Source organism: Pleurodeles waltl, chromosome 9, assembly GCF_031143425.1.
Source record: "Pleurodeles waltl isolate 20211129_DDA chromosome 9, aPleWal1.hap1.20221129, whole genome shotgun sequence".
In the NCBI taxonomy this organism is placed as follows: Eukaryota; Metazoa; Chordata; class Amphibia; order Caudata; family Salamandridae; genus Pleurodeles; species Pleurodeles waltl.
Genome location: NC_090448.1, coordinates 1,120,914,931 through 1,120,940,481, shown reverse-complemented (window position 1 = coordinate 1,120,940,481; position 25,551 = coordinate 1,120,914,931). Strand labels below are relative to the sequence as shown.

Sequence of the window (25,551 nt, the reverse complement as noted above, 5' to 3'; positions counted from 1 at the left end):
ACAGACAAAAAAGCAAGTGATCACAAAACCTGACTATTTGGACTGATATTGTGGACGTTTTATGACCGAGCAGTGTCTCTGAAATGGAGAAAAGGCTTGGGATAAGTCAGTGGCACACTGCAGGCAAAGCTCAACTGCCTTCTCAGGGACACCAATCTCTTACTAGATCTGTAGATTTCCACCGAGACCTTCACGCTTCAGTTAACTTACTGATGACGGTTTTTGACGATCTAGAACAGAAGTCTTTTATTTCAAGGGACGCTCAGGGAGGATCTGACAATGCACTGCTCAAAATTAAACATAGACCCGCAGTTCCCAACAGTGGCTTGCAAACTTGTCATTCATTCGTGACTGTGGCAAGTGAAACCAGCCAGAGCATCTCCCGGCATGACACAAAACACATGGCTGCAGCTTCTATTCACACAGCACTTTGGAATGTATGACCCAGGAGATTGTGTGAGTGAACCAGTGCCGTTTGTTTCATGTACCGGGCCACATGAGTTCTAAATCTGCACCCAGAATGGACACACGGAGTATACAATCGAGAGACAGCTGGCTGGAGAGCCAGGTTAGAGTCCCAGCGGCGCCAAACAACCGGTGATTTTGAGCAAGTTGCATAATCGCCTCTTGCCTGAACCGGAAAATAAATGAATGTAATGTCCCAGTGCTTAGATACACATGAATGTAATGTCCTTGTGTCTACATTTTAAACAAGCATTTACAATGCAACGGGTCTCGCGTTTGCTCATGTTAGAGCTGATCGCGTTGTAAACTCCTAACCCGATTTTTCACCTATCGGGCAAAAGTGCATTTATGTACATAACCCGAAAAAGTGAAATCAAGTATGTAAAGCGCTCGACTTCTGCCAAGCGAGATCGGGCTCGTAAATTAGAGAAAAAAAAGTCCATGAGCCCGATGGAAAACAGCGAGCCTCGCATGTTTTCTGTACTTGGTCGCTGCGCTGGAGGAGGGCTAGCCACTGGAAAAGGCATGACATATGTGTGCCTCCGACTAATGAAAGCAAGCAGATTTTATTAGGGAAGCCCACAAACCAATAAAAAACACTGACGTGAAGTTGACAGGGCTCCGAGCCCTTTTCTAAATATAAAAGAGTCTCGCTGCGAAACGCATGCGCGTGCGCATGCAACGCAGGCTTGACCCTAAAAAGGTGGCATGCCACAGGGGATGGTGTCCCTGCTGCTGAAATTGGCCCTGGGAGGGGGGACTGCATGCCTCCCACCCATGCTGACTGCCTTTGTGGGGTTGGCTGTAGGCCCTAAGGTAAATATAACTCACGCCCTCGCCATGCACAGCTTATTACCCCACATAATACATTATTGATGACATCTTCTATGGCAACAGTGTTGTCACCACTGCAACAGTTGCAATAACATTTTTGATGAGAAAACTGTACATGGTGGGTATGCAAGCTACCTTAGGGCATGAGTTATAGTCACTTGAAATAACTCTAACTATAATAGCTGAATTTCTATGGTTTTGTGCGTGTAAATTCTGAACTTAACTATAACGCTCCTGTAACCTTTGTTTTTTTCATTGAATATAGATATATTAGAATATATATAATACATATTAAACTGTTACTATTGTGCATATATATATATATGTATATAAATGATCATACATATATTATAATAATATATCTATAATACATGTTACACTGTTACTTTTGTACTATTGAAGCGTTAAAGGGTACAATAGAAGTCTATGTTAATCATAGTGTTACACGCTACAAGCAAACCATTTAACCTACATAATGTAGAGGGTTGTCCAACACAAAAATGCATATCATAATGCAATATTCTAAAAGTACTTAATACGGTAAGATTGATGAGTTGATGTTGCCTTTGTTTACTTCTTGTAGGACGGGAGACATTTAAGCTGCGACGGAGGAGAAGAATCAATACCGGATCAAGACGAGGACACTGTGGAGCACTTGTGTCTTTCCCCAATTCCCATCCCCCCCGTGCCCGTAGGAGTGGCTTACATTGGCCTCCTCCAAGTCTGACATGTTCAAGATCAGCTATACAAGTGATGTGCAAAAATAATAGTGTGATAACAATAAACACTGTAGTACGAATTCCACAGCATCACAATCAAACAAATAAGAATAGAAAAATGCACTTTTAAATATTACCATAATCCAGCAATAATTAAACAAGCATTTGCAATGCAATGGGTCTTGCGCTTGCTCGAGTTAGAGCTATTAGCGTTGTTAAATTCCTAACTGGACTTTTCTTGCCACATAAATTGAAAATGAAAAGTAAAACAGTTGACAGAAGCAAGTCGATTCAAAGCACCACTGCCGCAATGACCGCAAGCGCAAGAGGTATTGGCTCCCTGCGTGAATGTCTAGAAAGGATGTTGGCTGGGATGAAAGGCAAACCAAAACCGGAGGAGGGGCCATCACGCACTGTAACAGGAGGAAGCGTGACGTAGTGTGATGGCCAACAAAAATGTTCACTTCGTGAAATCGCCTGAGAGGGAACTCCGCACACAAAGGAGGGACATTTCACAAATAAAAATTAAGCATTTAAGACAAACACAGCAAAAAATGAATAGCAAGATGGGTGTGGTTAAAAGCCCTCAGAGCGATTACATCAGGCCAGAGCGCTTGCGCGCTCAATCCTAAAAATATTGTGGTGGCACAAATGTTATTACTTTTAGTGAGACCACCTCCTTCCTGATCATTAAGCACACTTTGTCCAATCCTGAACTTTCCAGTGATCAAGTAATGTATTTTGGGTCTTGTAGTTTTGTTTTGGTTCTATTAAAATAATTAGAGTAACCCATGTGAAAACCGTGATTTGTCGTGAATAGCTCAGGATTGGAGACAGTGTCCGTAAAGATCTGGAGTGAGGTGGGCCCCCTAACTGTGTTTCAGTCTTTCCTGCGGGGCTCGCCCTCCCAAACATGCACCCTTGGTGACGTGCCACATCCCAGCCCAGCCAAAGATGTTCCAGGCCTCTAGGAAATGTTATTTTAGGCTGCCGGTATAATACCCAAAGGACAGAGCCAATTGTTCTGTTTACTTCCCTCTTCTTATCTACAGGAAGCTCCCTAAAAAGTCCTCATCCTTAGAAGAATTAGTAAGTGAACTGGACAGGGCATCCCTCCACCTCCGATGCCTTCTACATTGATTGGTTGGCGCGTTGTATGTAACTCGCGCAGGGGGTTATAAGACTGAACTCCCTGGTGCGCAGTGCACACTCTGACACTGACAGCTGTTACTGAAGAGAGAGCCTCTAGGCCCCTCTGAAAAGTAAGTTTTCAAATTATATTAAAGTCAAGCCTTTGATATAATTAATATAGTTAATTGCTTGCTTAGAAAGTTAAATTGCATTAGTATAGTACATTGTGGCCATGGTTTAGATGAACACTTGGGGCCGAATTAAAAATATATTTTACTTGTGTTATCTTGCACAATCTTTGGCACCACTCGGCCAGTTCACCGAATGACCAGCGCAATTTGGTACCTACACAAATGTTGTATTCAACCCTTCTCTAACAGGTGCATGTATTTTAGATTGTGACAGTTTTCATGACAATTTGTGAAGACGAGCGTGGTGGTCTACAAGGCCGGACTGGGAACCTAAAGCAGCCCTGGCAAATTATCTCAGCCAGACCCCATAAGGTGCCCAGCGAGCGAGCCTCGTCACTGGAAGGAGACTTGGGGGAGGGGCAAGAAAATTGGGAACAAATGGCAAAAAATGGTGCATTCTACAACACATTTTTCATTATATATATAATTGTTTTAGTTTCTAAAGCATGGTTAAAGGTGACCTTAGAGTGCACAAGAATAGGACAATCTTTATTGGGCTCTTCAATGATTCCCTCACTATCACCCTCTAACAGTGCCTCTCACCTCTCCTTAGCCCCTCTCTCACCTGTGTTTCATTTGTTTTATAGCGCCTCTCTTATCAAGTAGGGTGTTGCAGCACTTTACATCACACACCCATACAGAAAGAATGAATCCTACGTCTGTAAATCAGTGTTTAGAAAATGTTACATAAGACAAAGGGCACTACAAGGTGTAGGATTCACATGTCATCTGCAGTGGCATAACAAAACTGAGGGGGGCCCCCTGCATAATACACAGAGGCCCTCCCCCTCTGGACTCACGCAGAAGCTCTCAGGCCAGGGTACTGTGCTGAGGGGGCCCCCTCCCTACCCTGCACCGCAGGGGTGCTGGGGCCCTTGTTACGCCATTGGTCATCCGCACTGGTAGGACATTTTTAAGAGTCGGTCTGGGAAAGCATAAACTCAGGATTCACACTGTAACACAATGGTTAGGGTTGGCTTTGCTAATTAGAATTTGCTTAAGCCCGAACAAACCCTTTTTTAGTCATTTAGGATAATGAAAGACTGGGAAACAAACATAACTTTTTAACCTGTACCATGTAGTTTGCATGCAGCTCTTTGATGGCAGTTTATAGCTCACTAGCACATAAAAATCTGTTCTGTGCTCTGCATAGTACACGTTCTTTGCAGCAGGCATATCAACTCTCTGCGCTACATTAGATGAGCCAAAATTGCCACTAAACAAAACTCCCATCTCTCTCCAGGAGCAACATTATTCACCAGAATTACTTGACACTTTTATTGTTGCCTGAAACCTGTTGTATAGCCAAGGAACTCTGCAGTGCTTTTAAAACTGCTGCACTGCTACAAAACAGGCCCCCCCAGTAACCAAAGCTGCCCACACCCTTCCAGCCTCCCAGGGAAACGCCCGATGCCCGGGACAGCGAGTCCAGGCAATAGCAGATAACAAACAATTCCATCATCTAAAAGTAGCTTACAGAGAGCAACTGGGCAGAACGACGAGTCTTTCAAATGAGGAACTGATAGGCTTCGGGTGCCCTCTCCAGGCCACCCATGGAAATGTCTGTTTTTTGCCGCCACCTGAGTACAGGATTTTTGGTAGAGTCGAGACAGCACCGCAGCTGGAAAAGACAGGCAGTTACGTTCGATGTGACGTATGATAGTTTACATTTCACTAAAGACACGATCACAAAGACAATCCTTATTCACTTTTTGAAACGACTTTTCAGCAGGACCTACCGCAAATCTGAATTTGATATTAATATTTACACAAATCTCAGGCCAGATTTCTGCGAGGGGCGGTTCAAACCCATATTGCACCTTTTGAAAACAACTGAATTTGCTATCTCACACTTTAGAACATTTGTTCCGAAGTACATGCTGGGATTATTTTGAGGTGTATTGACAATCAGTTTGCTAACGATTTATAACGAGGAAACGACAATGCTTTTACAAATTTGTGAGAGATTATATGTAATCTTTGAATTAATTTCGTTGATCTTAAAATACAAATTAAAGACCTGAAGATTATATACAAATATTCAAACTGCAGCCAAAAACTATTAATAAAGAATTTTCTTTTTATGCAAGAATGTTTTTTTAAGAGCAGGCAGTGGTCCCATGTTTATTATTTTGCTTTTTCAACGCATCCAGTTTTCCTTTAAGGAAAACAGGCTGTGTTTAAAAAAAACAATACTTTATTTTAAAGCAATCACAGACATGGTGGTGTGCTGACCCCAGCAGGCCACCATCCCTGTAATTTTAGCAATTTCTAGTGGGTCACAAATTACGACCTGCCTCATTAAAATTAATGAGGTAGGTCTATTTACGACCCGCTGAGATTCGCAAAAGAAACTCAATGGAAATTTGCATGGAATCTCAATTCCAAAGGCTCATAAATGTGACGCTTAGTTCATAAGTTTGAATGCTGACAAGACAGACTCAGTCGTCATATGTTTACGCTTGGTAAATTGATATCACTATGAGGGGCAACAGTTGCACCTGTTATTTGCAGCACTTAGAAATGGCATGTGTGATACGTCAAAAAGCTATTTGTGCTTCAGGAGTAAAGGTTCAGAAACAACTTTGTTTTGTGTCCAGTTTTAGTACAGTGCTGGCATGAAATTGCTGTAATAAACACCAAGCTGGCTTACTGGAGCCAGTAGGTCACCACTGGCCATGTGGAGCAGGTGCCCCTTCACCCTTCGGGTTGCCTGTTAAGACTAAGGCCAATGAATATGTGTGAGATGCAAGCGTCTCATGGGCCCCTCGCCACATTCTGCAGAGGGGCACCCAGTATGAGTTCTGCCACGAGTGAAATCAGTAGACTTTGTAGGGACACATCAGATTTGCTATTGTGCTCATAAACTGGAGTCAGAACATCAATGTTTTTGTGTCACGGAGATGTAGTGAATTGGAGATTTATGTTACTCGAGGCTTATTAAAATACGCAGGCAGAGCATCGTCCTATCAGAATACTCAAAGTGAGAACTCTGATAATGATGGCCTGCTTCCCTCAGATTTGAAGCTCGTCATAGACCCACCACTGAAACACAACTCAAATCTTTTGTTGCTGCTTCTTGGCTTTTCTGAAGGTATTCTCTATGACCTCAAACAGCAATGCCTATCAAACTTTGGCTGCTGGCACACAGCTGTACTATCCTTGTCTATGCCCCTTGGAATGTTGGGAGCCTTAGAGTGTTGGGAGGCGGTCAGACAAGCATGATTGAAAGAGGATTTTCTAATTACATGCACAATAGCATTCAAATGATAATTGAAAATGAACATGGGGTTGAAGCAAAGACATTTTGCTGAGGGAACTGTACTTATGCTAACATTATCTAATGTAGGCCTCGAGTTCAAAATGGTTGGTGCTGTTTGCAAGCATCTTTCAGCAGGCAATTTTTTGTTTCACCCCGCACAGACTATTCTTGCATTATTAATGCATGCATTGCGCCACTTTGTAACCCTTTGCACTACATTATGCCTGCGCCAGGCATAATGTATGCAAAGGGGGTGTTTACCCAATAGGGGGAGGAGGGGGCAAAAAAAATGGCACAAGGAAATTGCAGAGATTTCTTTGAACCATTTTTTCGGCACTTTTAATGCCTGCTCAGAGCAGGTGTAAAAAAGAGGCTTCCATTGGTAACAATGGGCCTCTGGGTGCTTTGTAGGATTAGAGTCAGAATGTTTGACGCTAATCCTGCAAAGCGCCGGGCTAGCGTCAAAAATTCTGATGCCAGACCCCTAACAACCCATACAGTGCACACATGGTGGCGTTAGGGGGGTGAGCTAACCGGTGCAAGAAAAGTGGTGCTGCATTTTTCTTAAATATCCCCCATAGTGTCTGAGGGGCACCGGCAATGGGAACTGCATTATGTGAATCTGTAGGATATGCTGAATAATGTGATTTCAGAAACTGCAGAGCTTTTCCTTTAACCTGCTTTAAACTGTGTGACACTTACACTATTCTATTGATGTGTGACTTTCCTTGTATTGTGTACTATAAAATAAGTCCTTACCCTGGGGTATTGTGCTCCCTCTCCCTGATACTTCAAAGGCAAAACTATGTTGATCTGATCTTCGACAGCTGCAATTGGTTGATTGTATTGTGATCCACGCTATGCTGTTCTGATTATGTCATTTGGTGCCACATTAGGATTGGTTAGATATCACTGAGTGTTGTTTGAGATTAGTGGGTTGCTGTTATTTGTAATATGTGATTGAATAGACCAAGATTCAGTAGGGACAATGGGAACTGTGCTTATGAAACCTTCCGCTCCCATTTGTAAGGTGGAGAAAATGCCACCCTGAGGTGCACCTGCCTATGACATGGAGCTCACCATGGTTTATGCACTTCTTTGTAGATTAATGATTGGAACACGATCACATCTGATGATGAGAACATGCAGTTTCCCCTGAATTGTGCCATTACATTCAGAATTTGAGATAAGTGATGTCTGAAATGAAACCCAAACTAGACCTCCCCAGTTTGAAACATTACATGCATGGGAGCATGTGGCACAGAAGAAAGAATGCAACAGGATAAAGACTCATATTAGACACACTGCTAGCAATTGGTTGGATGCAAGGTGGAATGCGAGAGAGCAGGCTTGGTCTATCATTGATGGTGTTGTGTTTTCCTTGCAATTGTAAGTAAGAATGAGAAGGAGATGATAGACAAGGACAAGGAGGAAAGTCAGATTAAAAATCAGAAGAAGGGAGGAGATATAGGACCTAATGAGGATGAAGGGGATGCGTTATTTGATTATTTATTAAACTCAAGATCAGGACCACCTCCATATTAGGTTGAACCTGTGGTGTTGAAACAAGACTTGACACTTAGTAACATCACATGTACAAGCCCCTGGGAGCACGTTTAATAGAAGCATATTGATTGGCGCTTATTCTTTCCCCAGAGGTGGAAACACTCCCTGTTGTCTGTGGTTTTTACCTACTTGTGATCCCACAAAACTGTACATTTCTGAAAAGTAGACAACATTTGGAACTCAGCAAGGTGTCATTTATATAGATCACTCATGGTTTCTCCAGAAAAAGTAATCATTGAAATAAAAAAATAATTAAAATAAGAAGGAAAAAGTAGAAATCGAGAACAACATTTTCATCGATAATTTTTTGCCTCGATGAGCGATTTACAAAAGTAATATACTATTGTGTCTGCCAGACTCTTCTGATTATATATATTTTGTGCTTGTTGCTTGTCGGACAACATGCAATACCCAGAGCCAACAACTGAGCTGCAGCTGAGCATGCCGACCATGCATCAGTTGTTAGGGTAAAATTACATTAATAAAAAATGTGTATGTAGTAGACCTGTGCATTTTTCAAATGTGCCCCACACAGTCAGTTGTACTTATTTGCACAACTCTGAATTTGGGGTCACTCATACTATTACGTGATCCATAGGACATTTTGTATATTATGTTCTTTTTTTCAGACTGGCTTACATTTGTAAGCCAAAGATAGGTGTTCACTTGATAATAACAAATAGCCCACCTTTTCAGATAAAACAGTACTTCACTTGTGTGACTGGACCTATCGTCAGTAGCAGGAAAGACACCAGAACGCAAGAAGGAAACATCGAGATTTTGCCTTGCACACTGACACTTTCAGGCGATGTAGGTAGCTGAATTTCAACCCCGACTCAGTGACCATGTAAACCTACCAACCCAAGACATCTCTGAAGTCAAGCCCTCCAGGGAACTCTAGGATGGTGTGACTGGCCTGGTTTCCACTACAGTTTCTTACCCAGAATGCACTGCAAATGCCAAAGCTTTGGCTAAAATCACATATTTTCCTTACATTTCTGTGGGGGAAAGATCTGATAACTGCAATGGTTCACAAACTTCCTACCACCAAGCACTCCAACTAACAATGGTACCCGCAATGTGTGTCTGCATCTATTGCCTAAAAAAACACCAGTAAAAACTTGTACTGTATAAAATCAGAGTGGTGTCAGTGAGGTTTTCACACGGTTATAGTTTTAATCTGTTCCAATGATGTACCCCAGGTCCACTCACACATGGGAGGCAGCATTTCAATCGGGAGAAGAGTGGGAAGAGTGCAAGACTTTGCCTATTGACCAGAAGTGCCAAAGTTTTCTCTCAAGTAAATATGAGCAAAATACCCCTTTTCACCCATACCATGGTGATTGCAGGGAATTATGGGTAAGAAAACCTGCTATGATTCACGCAAGCTAGATGACCCCGGATTCCCCAGGTTGTATAGGTTTCAGAAATGCCTCAGGTTGGAAGCACACCCTGGTTTTTGTGGATTGTTTTGACTTATGGGCTGGCAGATAGGTGGTAAACTCCCCCCTCTGCCAGTTTCCTCCCTCCTGTGTGGTCGCAAGGTTGGGAACTGCTGCCATGATGGGCCATCACGCCACCCCATTCCTTTTCTCAGTTCTTTTTCCTGGTAGTCTGGTGGGCTTTCAGTCAGCAGTTTGGTGTCTTTACCTCCTCCATGTTCTCTCCAGAGTAGACAGACACCCAACCAGAATATCAGGGAAAAAAGAGAAACAGAATGGAGTGGAGAGTTTGCCTATCGTTGCACTGTGATTCTTTTTGCTCCCCAAGGGAATAGGAGGTGGCTGGAGCAGATAAAAGCGGGAGCATGCCCAATACCAGGGTGGTCCAAATGCACCCCAATTTTTCTTTTTTTAAAATATTATCCTTGAGTCTAGGGGGCTTTCTGCCCACCCTCTCTGCCTCAGGGTGGGCAGACTGGGTAGATCCCCAAATCTCTTTCCAGGTACCTGAAAAGGGTGGGCCAATGGTTCTTTTTCTGAGAGAGCATGTGCCCGGTACTGGCGGTCAACTTCTCGCCTCTCTAATGTCTAGTGGGTGGATCCCCACTGGGGATCCCTCTCCTGTAAGCATCTTCTCATCAAGCACTCTGCCCATAAGGCAAGCCATGTTCTGTCTGATGAAACAAACAAAGCAGGAAGTGTTGCCAGTGTGCTCCTCGCTTATAGACTACATAAATGGGACGAGCAGGAGGCCATACGCAAACACAAGATTGAACTAAAGGTGAACTCTAGAGCAGTGGGATGACTAGATATCAGTATTAATACAAAGTGAAGTTAAATAATGTGTCAAGGAAGAAAACAATGTGGTAATAGGTGTTAGAAAAGGCTATGTCATTGACAATATCATCTTGCACTCTATTGTTACACAGAAATAATTCACCCGAATCACCTTAATCATTGCGTATTTACTTAATGTTTTAGATTACTATGAGGCAAAGGGAGCTGTGCCTTCTTCTCCTGATCAGCATCTTCGGAGCTGGTTCCCAAGCCATAGGTAAGTGGTATTAACAAAATAAGGGTCAACTCCATCCATAAATGTGCTACATGAGATAGAGTTATAAAAGGAAGGTTGATGGGAGTATAACAATCTTATAACTATGGTAGAGGTAATCTACTTCATATCTGGAATCCACGAAGGACATTGAATAGTGTAAGGTACTACAAACTGATAGAACCCCCTGGAAGTTTGTAAAAGTGACTGAGAATGTGTTTGCGTTTTTAATTGATTTGCAATTGATGCCGTATACCAAAGACTCACTGCATTGAAGCATTCACTGCACAACCCTGTGTTAAATGATGTAGTCACAAATAAGAATCCCCTCCTGTCCTGTGAGTCTTTAATTTATGAGAGGGCAATAGAATAAGCACCATTCAGTTGAGCAACTTTATCATTTTGGGAATAACAAAAACATGCTATTTATACCTGGTTTTTACATCCACAAGGCACTTTAGTATTATAGAAAGAACTCCAGATACTTGTGCAGCAACATCAGTACTACGCATTGCATGAGTGCATCTTTCATGCCTGCACAATAACAAAGGTGCATTCCTCATCTGCATGGCGTATGACCTCTTTGACCACCTTTGACAACTGACTGAAGCCCTGATCCCAGCATTGTACCCTTGACATGTATGGGTGTCTCCAAGAGCTCTAAGTCATTCATTGCTAGAGCCTTTAGCTCCAGACGAGTCTAAAAATCCTAACTAGGTTTCTGCAACTCCTTGTGACTTGTGGCTGGATGTTTGGCGTCTAGCCATAGAACAGGCCAAGAAGTTGTGTCTTGGTTATGCACGGGAGCTTCCAGAGGTTTAAGTGGGGTGCTTTCAGGCCTTGTCACCCCAGAGGAGCTTGGTAGCTCTCCTTGAACGTTTGTGGGGAGGCTTTGGATGCTCTAACTCAGTCATCTACCGTGTGTGTTGCACTGGAAGGACCGATAGGGCTTTTTTGAACTCCGTCCTTCATGAAGAGGAATGCCTTTGTGTGATGGTTAGGTAGAAGGCTAGAGTTCTTGAAGCAGCAATGCACGTGGCTCCTACAGCTCTAATTCAGACTCTCTCAGAACTTGTAACTTTTAAGGAGCCTGGTGGGAACCTTCCTGGGGTTTGCTGACTTTCACAATCATATGGAGAGCTGCCTCACATTAGTGACTAAAACTCATGGTTTGGGCGGTACCATGAACATGCCAGAATCCTTCTGGACATTCTAACAAAGTCATACACAGAGATTGGTGGTCCCACAGGACTTCTAGAAATCTGCATTGTGTTCAGAGTGATGGCTCTGGTTGGTCACTGGAGAAAAGGTTAATGGACTTTGCCATGGAGGCCCATCACCATGCAGAGGTGCTATACCTGGGTCCATTCAGTAGTGACTGGCCATAGGCACTTGGGAGGCTTTCTGGGGTTTGTGGATTTTTATCAATTACAGAGAGGGACATCTCAGGTTGGAGCTCAAAACCCAAGTCTGGGTGTAGTGCCTTGGACATAGTTAGGACCTTGAGGAGCTGCAAGTCATAGTTTGTTATTATCATTCTTGCATACTTTGGTTATGCCCTTGGTGAACCGACCTAGAGTGTTGCAGAGACTGTAATGATTTTCTTTGATGGAAAAAGACAATAATGTTATGTCGTTGGATTAAGAAAACCATGTTTTCAAGAAATGCATTTCAATAATACATTTCGGTAAGTTTCTGGGGTAGTCATTTGTTGGCTTTGACATTTTATGCCACCTTGACAAATGTGTCTCTGCTTGAAACAGAAAATGCAGTGGGACAGTTTTGGCCACCTCCCTGGTTATCAAGCCCACTTATGGATCCAGAGTCCACATGCTCAGGGTCTGTATCTTAAGATAAAAATGTGGACTGTGTGACAGTCCTCTTCACCCTTCCTATACCAATAATCTTATGATAACAGGAGGTGGACTCTCAAATAATGTACTCAATAGTATTATAGACCAACTTGACGGAATTTCAAAGAAGTCTCCATCAGGACTTTCACAGCAACTCATCCATCCCGTTCTATCAATCGTTCAAATCCAGAGTTGGCTAATGGCTAAGTAGGGACATGAAAAGTTTGTGCCCCACCTGTTAAGAACATTTTCTATAAACAGAGGCCTGAATTTAAGAAAGTTGATGCTGCATCCAATGCAGTGCCACTTTACCTGCACCCCTTAGCGCCCCCCCTACTGCCACCATGTGGGCACTGTATTTAATACACGGTGCACCTTGGCGCAGGATAGTGGCAATAGCGTCAACATTTCTGATGCTATTGATCTACTGTGCAGGATTAGCATAGTACATAGGAGCCCATTGAAAACAATGGTATGCCCCCTTTTAATGCCTGCTCTGTGCAGGCATTAAAAACAGCTGCTAAAAATGGTGCAGTGGAATCTCTTAGATTCATAAAAAAGTATGCTAATGTGGTGCAAGGGTGCGCTAGGCCCTCTTAAATCTGGTCCAGAAGGTTTTGCAGGAGGCGATCTTCTTTCACAAAGCCTGTTTTCTGAATGTTGTTTACCCACTAATAACCATCCCTATAAACTGTTATGTGTAAAGGGGTGCTGTTGTCAAAGCTAACTTTTCACACCACTTTATTATAGCAGTTTAGGGACATGACAAATCATCTGTCTGACCCACCTACGACGCACTTAGCACTGTTTGCACATTCTGCTGTCTGGAGAAGACCTATTATTTACTTCTATGACAACCCCCTTCTCTACCATTTGCTGGTACATAGATCCTGCAATACCTCCTACTTTTCAGGGCCAAGACAGGGCAGGCTTTTCTGTGCATTTGGCCTGTGTGAGGTCTGAGCCCAGCATAGTTGTAGATGTTTTTTAGCGAGCTGAACTGGCAGTGTGGATGGTGGTGCTCGGCTAATTCAGGATGAACTCATACGGTATTTATGGTGCAGAGAGTGCTGTGAAGTATTTGTACCAGTTTTACCAGTCAGAAAACACATCATACTGATTTAAAAATGGTTATGGGTATTGTAAAAATGAAACTGAGATTGTTTTAGTAAATGTCACCAATTACAATTTTAATCTTCCTTTAAAAGCCCATGCCTGATGCCCTTAATGAGGATAACCAGCTTGTAGCTGAGGAAAAGAATGACTTCCACACCCACCTACAAGAAGAAACTCCTGTCTAGCTGCCGGAAGAATACAAGAAGAGGTGTTCTCCTCTCAGAATCCTGCGAGGCAGTTTTCTGATGTCCAAAAAGGGTTTTGGACTCATCCCTGAGAAGACTGTCCCTTCTGGACATATTTGCTTCAAGACACCTGAGTGCTGAGAAACGGCAATGAGGCGATATTCTGGATGAACATTGCTTGCTGGGGAACCTTGCATGTAGAAGCAATGGTGCCTAGGCACGGCTCACATAAACTGCAGCTCAGACAGCCTGGACAAAGTGGGGGTTGACCGCCCGCAGTGGTTTGGGCGCAGGTACAGTACTCAACTTTGGCAAAGCAATCACAGACAATTTGCAATTGCCACTACGATTCAGTATTTTGTGAACCAACCTATTAGTACATAGGTTAGTTCACAAAATATCATTCAATTTGCAAAATGTTGGTGCCCATAGTGTGACCACTTTTTGAAAATATACCATTAGCACTTCTGGACGCAGGTCTACAGCAACATACGTTGACAGTTAGGGACAGAGACAACTAAAACTTTATTTTTTATTTTTAAATCAATAAAGGTGATTCTAAAAATAATCTTTGAAAAAACCGTTTAAGCTACTTTTAATTCTTTTTGTAATTTTTCGTTTTTTGAGGGATAATTCTAAAAAACTAACGGAAAAAACAGTGTTAAACTTGAGAAGAAAAATAAAAATTATTTTACAAGTGGCCTGTGTAGCTACTACCAGTTTTTTCTGAACTCCGCTCACCAACAGATATAACTTTTGTTGGGTTCAAGACAAGCGTCCTACTATTGGGCTGTAAAGACATTTGAGGTAAGTGTATCTCGAAGATGCACCACATGCTGGATGGCCGGGCCAGACCTTCATGCCTTCTCCTTTTAGCATCATTGACCTGGCGGGAATGCAATACTTTGAGATGACTATGATCGTAGTACCAAAGAACTACTTTTCCCTGAACTCCTTATCAAAGATTTTGCATGCAACTTTCTTTGCAGAGACCTTCTTCTCACAGTTGGAACTGTGAAAAATTCCCAAACTATTGATTCGGGAGGGCCCCTGCTTTTGTACCTTACATCTCGAGGGTCTTGAGGATGAGGCGGTCACCTCCTGATGGCACCATCCAAGTTATTTTTGGTCTAACCCCCCAAAAGAGAAATGTTCAAAAATTAAGGACAGATTGCACAAGCTGTGTACCAAATCCCTGATACTGGAAATGGAACTGGAACTACTTCATAATGCATGAACGCAGTCACACCAACCAATCAAATGTGGTATTATTGTGAGTCATTTGCGCCGCATCACCTCAAAATGCAGAACGTTAAGTAGAAACTACAAAATCTCTTAGTTACTTAGGCCAGTCAGGACACCCCTATGCTTAGACTTGCCCCCCTTCTTAATAAATGCAACTTTACTTAAAACACCCAGGTCTTGCTGTACTGTTTTTTGGTACCACGTGACCAGGAAATTGAAGTAAAGGACTCACAAGAGTAACAGAGCACTCTATCTTTGTCTGTATTGATGTTGTGAGAGTACGGTGGTTTCAAAAGGACATACAAAAAAAGAAAATTGTAAGCAGCCCTTTGATTGGCCAGTCAGGGTGCACTACTCAAATAACACACCCATATCTTTAGAAAACAAAAGAAATCAATGTTCTGAACACTATTCATGCATTTTGACTTCGGACAAACTCCAGAGCAGCAGCCATCAACCTCTCCATCCACACATCCTGTCAATGCTGGAATGTCACACAATGATAAAATGATAGTGCTGTCATCAATATCTACTGCAGCACCTTCCACTATGCCCAAACATTAATTTGTAGTTCCAAAATGCTTACGTTTCCAGCGGGGCAAAAAAATAAATCAATGCTCAAATAGTAACTTGCACCATGTGCAATTAGATGCTGCGTACGGCCCAACCTGTGCAGTACTCTAAGGGTACGAGTGGCATGTAGAAGCACCTGCCATGACGTGGAACACTCTTCCCACCCACCAGCGTCAGACCAAAGACCTCCTTACCTTCAGGAGACTTCTCAAGACCCGGCTGTTCGAGCAGTAGCAGCACCTCCCCCCCACCTCAGCACCTTGAGACCCTCACGGGTGAGTAGTGCGCTTTACAAATTCCTTGATTGATTGATTGATTGTGGGCTAAGCACCCCAACAAGATAGCTCAATGAGAACAAACTTGTATGAGTTCCACATTACTTACAAGAAGAAACCCTTATTTTCCTGACGAATTAGTACAAGAAGAGATGTTTCTATCTCAAAACTAAGGGAGGCAGTTTTCTGCTGTGTTCCAAAGAGGCTTTTAGACCCATCTACTGAGAAAGTGGGGGGGTGCATACCTGGGGTTCCATATGCTACATTTAGAGTATGCTAAAAATCCCACAGCAATTTAGTGAAACAAAGGTTAAAGTCATATTATAGTGAAAAATGACAAAAAGATCTTGATGTATGTTAAAAAAAAACCTAGAAATTCACAGAAAAAAACAAAGGTTAAAAAGATGCTACAGTGAGGTGTTTAAATAAGAACTTAGGTTTAAAAATTGAAAAACACTGACATTTTCCAGTTATATTTTAGTCATCTAACTACAACTTGCTGTCTTATCATGCACTGCTTATGGCTCCACACATAACATCACAAATAAGAAGCTAAATTATATAATTGTTGACATCACTGATGACATTACTAATGGCATCACCATATCAAGGATATAAAATGACCCAATTTAGTCAACTGAGCCACAAACACTAGAATTACGATTCAACCTTAACTTTTGGGGTAACTCTACAATAAAATATGTTGATGCTATGTACAGAAGACTTCAACATGTAAGTATGAAGGGAATTTAAATGTAATCCTTGTTCCAGGTAAACAAACCAGCTAACCAATACACCCTCTACAGCCAAGTTGTCAGCTCTTCCAACTGTCAAGCTGTTAGAAATGGGGTTTCTAGTTGGCAGTCGGTTTGCACCCTGTCCAAGTAAGGACCATTATTCTAGTCAGGATAAGAGAGATTCCCTCTCAGATAACCCTTGCTCACCCCCTTGGTAGCTTGGCACGAGCCGTCAGGTTTATCTCAGAAGCATTGTGTAAAGCACTTGCACATAGCACACAGTAACACAGTGAAAACACTACAAAAGGACACCACACCAGCTTTAGAAAAAAAGCCAATATTTATCTATAAATTAACCAGACCAAAATGATAAAAATCTGTCATACAGTAATAAAGATATGAATTTTGAAAGATTTAACTTAAAAATACGGTTCTTTGAAGTCAAAAGCTCCACCTGGGGCTATCACGGAGTCATGATCAACAAAACCAACAGTTCAGGCCGGCCGCGGCGTCGCGGGCCAGCTACGGTGTAGGGAAGACCCGCAAACAGCACCTTGGAATTGCAGGGTGTTGTGAACTCATGGTTAGCTCCAGAGGGCGGCGCCGCTGGCATAGCGGTGATGGTTCCGGAGTCAGTGCGGGAGTCGTCGGGCCCTTGAAGTCACACATGTTGCGGATCGAACTCTGGGCTGATGAAGTCAGGTGCACTGGCGTGGATGGCTTCAGGGCTGTGGTGCGAAGCGGGACAATGCGATCTGCAGTGCCCATAGGTCACGTGCAGGCAGCGGCTCGGTAGCAGCGTCCAGCGGTGTCAGTAAGACCAAGGCTGCAGTGTGAAGCAGGGCGGTGCAACGTGCGGTGTCCACAGGTCACGGTGCAGGCAGCAGCGTCGTCATTGCTGAAGCGATGTCGTTGGTCGGCCCAAGCCAGCGGTGTGGAATGCGATGGTGCTTCATGACCCTCACAAGCGGTGTCCAGAGGCCACGGTGCAGGTAGGGATGCCTGGTGACAACACTGGAGTCGATGGTGTTGACAACGGTGGACCAGGGCTGCGGTGCTGGGCGGTGCTTTGTGCTCCTCACGAGTGGTGTTCACAGGCCACGGTGCAGGCAGCGGCGTTGATATCAGCAGGAGCGGGGACGCCGGAGTGCGGGCCCACAGGTCACGATGTGAGCAGCGGCTCGGTGAAGTCGTCCAAGGACGGTGTCGGTGAGACCAGGGTCGCCGTGCGAAGTGGGGCAATGCGACTCCGTGCAACGTTGGCAGGTCACGGTGCAGGCCAGCGGCGTCTTGCCGGCATTGCAGTGGTTTTTCTTCTTGTACAGCAGAGAACACACAGTTTCCAGTGTTGCAGTTCGAGGAAACTGACGTTTTTGGTGTCCCCGAGACTTCCAACAGGAGGCAAGCTCTACTCCAAGCCCTTGGAGAATGTTCTCAAGCAGGATACACAGCAAAGTTGACCCTTTGCACTCTTTTAAGGCAGAAGCAGCAACTGCAGGCCAATCCAGCAAAGCAACACAGCAGAGGGACAGTATTTCTCCTCCAGCTCTTCAGCTCTTCTGCTTGCAGAGGTTCCTCTTGATTCCAGAAAGATTCTGAAAGTCTGGGGTTTTGGGCCTTCTTTTTTTACCCCTTTCTGCCTTTGAAGTTGGCAAACTTCAAAGCAAAGTCTCAAGTGTTTGTGAGATCCTTCCTTGGCCAGGCTTCAGACACACTCCAGGGGGTTGGAGACTGCACTGTGGGAGGGCAGGCACAGTCCTTTCAGGTGTAAGTGACCACTCCTCCCTCCACTCTAGCTCAGATGGCTCATCAGGATATGCAGGCTACACCCTAGCTCCCTTTGTGTCACTGTCTAGAGGAGAGGTGCGAACAAACCAACTGTCAAATTGACCCAGACGGGCAATCCACAAGCAGGCCACAGACTGGTTTAAACAAGAAAATGCCTACTTTCTAAAAGTGCCATTTTCAAGCAGACAATTTAAAAACAAAACTCACTAAAAGATGTATTTTTAAATTGTGAGTTCAGAGACCCTAAACTCCATATTTCTATCTGCTCCCAAAGGGAATCTGCACTCAAATAATATTTAAAGGCAGCCCCCATGTCAACCTGTGAGAGAGATAGGCCTTGCACAGTGAAAACCAAATTTGACAGTATTTCACTGTTAGGACATTTTAAACACATTAGTATATGTCCTACCTTACACCTACACTGCACTCTGCCCATGGGGATGCCTAAGGCCTACCTTAGGGGTGCCTTACATGTAGTAAAAGGGAAGGTTTAGGCCTGGCAAGTGGGTACAGTTGCCAAGTCAAAATGGCATTTTAAAACTGCACCCACAGACACTGCAGTGGCAAGTCTAAGGCATGGTTACAGGGCTACTAATGTGGGTGGCTCAAACAGTGCTACATGCCCATTAGTAGCATTTGATCTACAGGCCCTGGGCACCTCTAGTGCACTTTACTGGGACTTACTGGTAAATCAAATATGCCAATCAGGAATACACCAATCAACAATAACATTTTACCCAGAGAGCATATGCACTTTAGCACTGGTTAGCAGTGGTAAAGTGCCCAAAGTACTGAAGCCAACAAAAACAGGTAAAATAAAATAGGAGGAAGGAGGCAAAATGTTTAGGGATGACCCTGTAAAAAGGGCCATTTCCAACACAAGCGATAAAACATCTTGCTTGCATTCTTTTGCATTCTAAAGCTATTGTCACCTTCCATGGCTCATGGTATGTGGCAGAAAAAAGTCACAAAACACTGCACGAGAAGCTCCAGGTGCAACAGAAAAAGTTCTCAATAAGCACATGAATTTACTTGATAACTTATCTGAGCACAAATAACACATGCCTGTATGCAACTCCTGACATTAGCAAAAAGATATGAAGACTAAAAATGCCTCCTAATTGCTGCTTAAGTCTCAACTATTCCTGCATGCCCGGCAACCTTTGAAACATGAACCCAATCCATTGTCTATTATCTTAACTGAACTGACGGCAAAGTTATATTATTTTCCTTGATATAATAATCCTTCTCGTTCATGTCTATCTTCTTGTCCTGTAAATAAGACTCATTGGGGTATATTTACAAACTGTATTTTGCAGTACATTTAGTAGTACTGTAATGTGATTAATAAAGTACTACAAAATGCTTTTCACAAACACCTCCCCAACATTTTCTATTAGGAGAACCTAAGACATGTGAGTTTACTACTTAGAAGTAATTGTAAGGGAGACCGAGGTGATTCGAAAAGGGACATACTTACGAGTAAGAGGGAGGGTTTAGCAAGGAGTAAGGAGGGGCTTATGAAGTGCTGGAGGGGATTTAGGGAGGGATGTCCACCCACCCACAAAAGAGAGAGTAAACCCCTTTGCAATGAACAAACTGCACTTCTAAAGTTACTAGAGCCATATGGGACCCAAAACAGAAGAAAATTACTCCAGCTCAGAGTTGGAGCAAGTAAAGCACCACGCATGGCCAACAACTGTCACTGTAACACCCTCCCGGAGAAAATAATGGAGGTAGGGACTTCAAATTAAACCCATAGGACATAATGTTAAATCAAATGAAATTATTTAAAATAGTTAACATTTTAAATCAGTACAATATAATGTTAAGAACAATCTAAACTAAAACATATTTATTATTTGAGAATATTTTTCTGGGCTTGCACAAAGAAGGCTTGTCACAAAAAACATAAATAAGTGGCACTGAGACCATGAATCTAATGAAAGTTAGATACATTGATTAATTATTTTCAAGAACTCAGCCATATATTGTTTTGTGCCCTCCATTACATCAAATGTGTTGTGATTTGATTTAAAAAAAAAAAAACATGTTTCAGCATAATAAAATTAGAAATGCTCAAGAGGCTCTATACTTTTTGTAGCTGAATCTTATATGATGTATATATTTTTCAAGCAATTTCGAAATTTTTATTCATTCTATTTATGTTTTATTTTGGTATTTTAATTAAGTATGATACTGAAATATATGTGTATTTTATATATATTGTTTACGGAACTCTTTTAGAAAAACAACCTTTCCAATTTAGGTAGCAAGCATGCACATGCATGGCCATCTTGGATGTTTTTTTATCAATCTTTAAAAAGGAATTATTGCCAGATGGCAATACCATGTGTGCACGCACACTGAGGTCAATTGGAAAAAAGGCATTGGCAAACCCAAGAGATCTGCACCCTTGTGCCACAGGTAAACATTATTGTCTTTGCCAATTTTGCCTGATTGTGAAATGCTGATTAGGCCAAGTTACCAAAGTTGAAACATTGTATTTCATACAGACCTGTTCCGCAGTTTTCTTGGACCTTGAGGTCACAGTGGAAACCTCTGTTCCTTTAGCCCTGCATTACAGGTCACAAAATTATTATTCAGAGATGGAGGGGAGTGTGGGGGGGGTCTGTGTATTTTGCAACTTCTATACAGTAACCTGAGTGCTTACCACTGTCAGGTGTCACACTTGTAGGTTTTTTTACGGGAACAGGGCCATTGACCTAGCTGTCTTTTTTTAGCATGACAAAGTAGGGTGTAATAAATTGGGTTATTGGTTGTGGGAGGTGAAACCTTGCGTGGGTAAACCACAAAAGTCACTAAATTAACCTGTGCTAGCTTGTCACAATATCAGTCAGACTTAACTTAGAGGCACTGGGTTCAGAATGTATGCAGCACTTAGTATTAAAGCCTATGGGTTATTTAGGGCCTACTTTAGAGGTTATGTATATGTACTAAAAAGGAAGGTTTAGTCCTGGTAAAGTTGCACACAGGCTGCAATGGCATGCATGTAACAGGTTTACAGGGGAATTTAAGTGGGTGGCTCAATAATTGCAATAAGTGCTGCGGGCATACTAGTAGCATTTAATTGACAGCCCCTGGGTACAGTGTGCCAATTGGGTGTGAACCAATCTTACACTGTTTAAAGGAGTGAGCACAAGCACTTTAGCAATGGTTAGCAGTGGTGAAGTGCACAGAGTCCTAAAGCTAACAAAAATAAATTTCAGCAAACAAGAGGGGAGAAGGAAAAAAGTGTGAGGGAAGACCACACCAAAGGATCTCAAGGCATGTTACAAACCCTTAGAGCCATGAGGAAGTAAGTCACACTAGGGAGGGCAGCCTTGAAAATGAAGAGGAGAAGGCCTAAAAATGAATGGAAGAATGGCATTGAGCCTCCACTCTCCTGTGCACCTCTCAGTGTCATCCGCAGACCCTTCAACAGATGTACGACTGCTTATGAATTGAACTCACAATTACTGGCTGGATTAGGAGATAAGGAAACTTAACAAAAATGTGAGCTTCAAATGATTAGAAACAAGTTAGGTTTGGAAGAAATGGGGAAGTTTAGTTCACAAGAAAATTATAACAGAATGGAGATTAAGGTTCATGATGACAGAGCAGTTTAATAAGCAAGTGTCAAGTCAGGAAAAGCTCAAACCCAATTTCCTAACAGATGTGCTAGATACGTATGTCATTACTGGAGAAGCACACAAAAGATTATAGGTCGTAAAATTGAGTTGCTCTGAGCACCAGTTAGTAGAGGAGCATTGGTGAGCGGTAAAAACAGTAAGGCTACGTTCAACAGGGCAAGATGCAATTCTCACATCAGAACTTTACACCCTGCATACTATAGATCCAGAGAATATACACCCTGTGAGTTTGGGCTAACCAGTTTTGTCCGGTTAGCGAGCTGAAATGTGTATGTAACAAAGTCTGCTACTTATAATAATTTGAAGGTGATGGAAAAGTTGTAAGTGAAAGTTATATCTATAACTTTAGAATTTTTTAAGCTTATGTAGTTTAAATTTTGTATAGGGAAAACTCATTTTCCTAACTATAACTAAACTTTAAGCTTTGCTTTTTGCTTTCTCAATATATATATATATATATATATATATATACATATATATACATATATATATATATTAGTGCACAGCGGTACTTTGCTTACTTGAAAGTAAAGCAACATGAAACACTTTGGAGGTCATTATGACTTCAGCGGACAATGTAAACCATCCACCAAATTCCTGAGAGTAAGGTTGCTGCCAGTATAGCCGCCTTCCCGTGACCCCATTAAGAGTTCCCAGCGGAACGATGTTTCCGCCCGCTGGCCAAGCGGGGAACGACCTCCAACATTGACGCCGGCTCATAATAGAGCCGGCGGCAATGCTGTGGTGTGTAGGGTGCACCAGCACCCTTCGCAATGTTCACTGTCTGGAAGGCATGCAGTGAACATCGTGACATGACTGGCCAGGGGGCCCCTGGGGCACCCTGCACCCCGTCTCCAACAGCCTTTACATGGTGGTGCTACCGCCATGTGAACGCTGGTGGAGAGGTGGGGTCGTAATCCCTAGAGTGGCGCTGCTTGCCCAGGGCCGACAGCCTCTCCTGTGGAGGAAAACTGGCGGTGCTGGCGGTCCAACTGCAGGACAACCACCACTGTCTTAATGTGGCAGTCAGACGGCCGACAAAAGCGGTCAGACCACCGCTTTCGTGGCGGTCAGTCCGCCACTGCGACCCTGACAGTCAATAGACCACCAGGGTCGTAATGATGCCCTTTGTGTCAGTTTGCATCACTTTTAGAGAAAATCTGGCTCCATATATCAGTAGTCTTTGCATATTAGAATACCAACACTCTACAAAACCCTTCATGAAGTATATTTATTATTTATTTCAGACAATTGACTCCTCTATCTACTCCCTAATATTATACGTCTGTTCTTATTCTTGTGCCAGTAGCACATTTTTGTGCTCCACCCTACCTCACTTCCATTCCTTTCCAAACAGCTTTTCTGCTCTTCTTTTAAGAGTTCTAGTCCAAAATCTCTCACCTATTCTTCAGTTCTACTACTTCTGCTCAGCTCAGGGCTTCAGTTTGCATGAAAGTGACTTAAAAGTGACCCTTTGCCACTCCACAACATAATGCAAGTACAAGAGTAGTCTTGTAAAAGCAAGAGTTTGAATGTACTGCAAAGGTATGTCTTCTCTACTTTTCCTGTAATATGTCAATTCTTTCTCCACAGACATGAATGGCATGTTATTCCTTTTCCCAAGAGAATCAGACACTGACCAAGTGATTCTGGAACCGCAACTTGCTGCTCCGTTGAAAGGTTTCACTGTCTGCCTTCGCGCAGTCACAGAGCTGACTCGTAGCTACAGCCTCTTTTCGGTAAACAGTCCTACTCAAGACAACATGCTCCTTCTCTATGTGACTCAAGGTGAAGCCCCATCTTCCGTCACTGTTGGTGGTCAAGCATTGGCGTTCAACAGCCTGGTGTACTCAGTGGAGAGGAGGCATATCTGTGCCACTTGGGACTCGTCTACAGGAGTCACACAACTATGGCTCAATGGGAATCCATTAACTAGGAAAGTCTTAAAGCCTGGATACTCCATTCAAGGACCACTCAAGGTGATACTTGGACAAGAGCAGGATTCCTTTGGAGGTTCATTTGATGCAAAGCAATCTTATCGGTGAAATAGGCGATGTGCACATGTGGGATTATGTTTTGGCACCTGCTGATATTCAGCAGGCCTTCTTTAACAACAAACACTTGCATGGAAATGTCATAAACTGGAGGGCACTGCACTATACAATGAAAGGAAATGTGCTGGTAGAACCAGTGCAGCAGAGCCTCTGGGAGAACCAGGCATGTCACAGCATGCCCATGCAATGTAAGGCAATGTGAGTGAACCAAGTCCCTTGCAGTAAACTGACGTACACATAAAATATACTGGAACCGAATTCCAATATTAGCAAACGACTAGGGCCATCATGTATGCAGCCACTTGTCAGTCTGTAATGCTCCGATTTGTAACTAGAGCGTTTCTGACCGCAAAACCCGAATAGCGATTTGGTAACAGATTACCGAATCTTACGGAATCACAAATTGGTTCTAGGAATAACTAAGGCTTGGGTATTTGGATGTTGCGTGTTAAGGCCGTCCCTTCCAGACACCATGGCCCTGATTTATACTTTTTTTGCACCGCATTACCCTCATTTATTGACTCAAAAGCAGCGCAAACTTACAAAATACAATTATATGTATTTGCCGGTAATGTGGCGCAAAAAAGTATAAATCAGGGCCCAAATCTTTAAGCTATGTATTTAGACTTGGCGACCTAAATCCAGTCCTAAAACATTAATAATTTACTACCTTTTCAAAGGAGGTGATAAGCCATATCTCCTTTGTGAATGTTCACAAAAATGTTTTTTATGAGCAGGCGGTGAGTGGTCCGTGAGCCCACTATCTGCTCATAAAAAGAGTTTAATTTTCTTTTTTTTATAAAACGTGGGTCAAATTGCAACCCACTACACATTGATATTTTGGGAGCAACCTATTCTCAAAATACCAGTGATTTGTTAGAAGTCGGTGTACAAACTGCAATATTTTCTAACAAATCAATTTTTGTACATTCCATTTAAGGAATTGCAAATTGCGAATCAGTACTTGTCGCAATTTATGATTACTTAAATTAAATCTTCATCCATGAGGGCCATAGCATGTACATTTCCATGTTTATGAGGTGTTTGATATTTGTATGGCTTGCACAGGAGTTATCCTAACAATGAACAATGCAAAAGCATCGACCATCAGACTTGCATTATCACTGCCAGAAAATTGGCCATGTAGATCGCATAAAGAGTTTTAACAAACCATTTTCTTTTTCTAATTGTTATTTTATACACACAACAGTAGTCACTGGTTGTAAATCATCTAGATCAGTGGACCCTAACCTGTGGTCCTGGGACCCCTGGGGTCCGCGAAGCCTCCCCAAGGTGTCTGCAACTGTTTAGAAAATTAAATAATATTAACCGATTATGTACCCAGCATACAGTAATGACTCTGTGGGGTCCCCAGATTCCAATAATGATTCAGTGGAGTCACCGGGTTCCA

The 25,551-nt window shown here is 42.8% G+C and overlaps 1 protein-coding gene across 1 annotated transcript; it reads left to right on the top strand.

The window, feature by feature from the left end:
* The first annotated feature begins 3,115 nt into the window (after positions 1 to 3,115).
* On the top strand, positions 3,116 to 25,315 carry LOC138260401 (C-reactive protein-like). Its single transcript, XM_069208845.1, is given in 4 exon segments — positions 3,116 to 3,280; positions 10,592 to 10,664; positions 23,680 to 24,118; positions 24,120 to 25,315. Coding segments are annotated over 3 exon segments (729 nt in total). The 5' UTR covers positions 3,116 to 3,280; positions 10,592 to 10,597; the 3' UTR covers positions 24,343 to 25,315.
* The last annotated feature ends 236 nt before the right edge of the window (positions 25,316 to 25,551 follow it).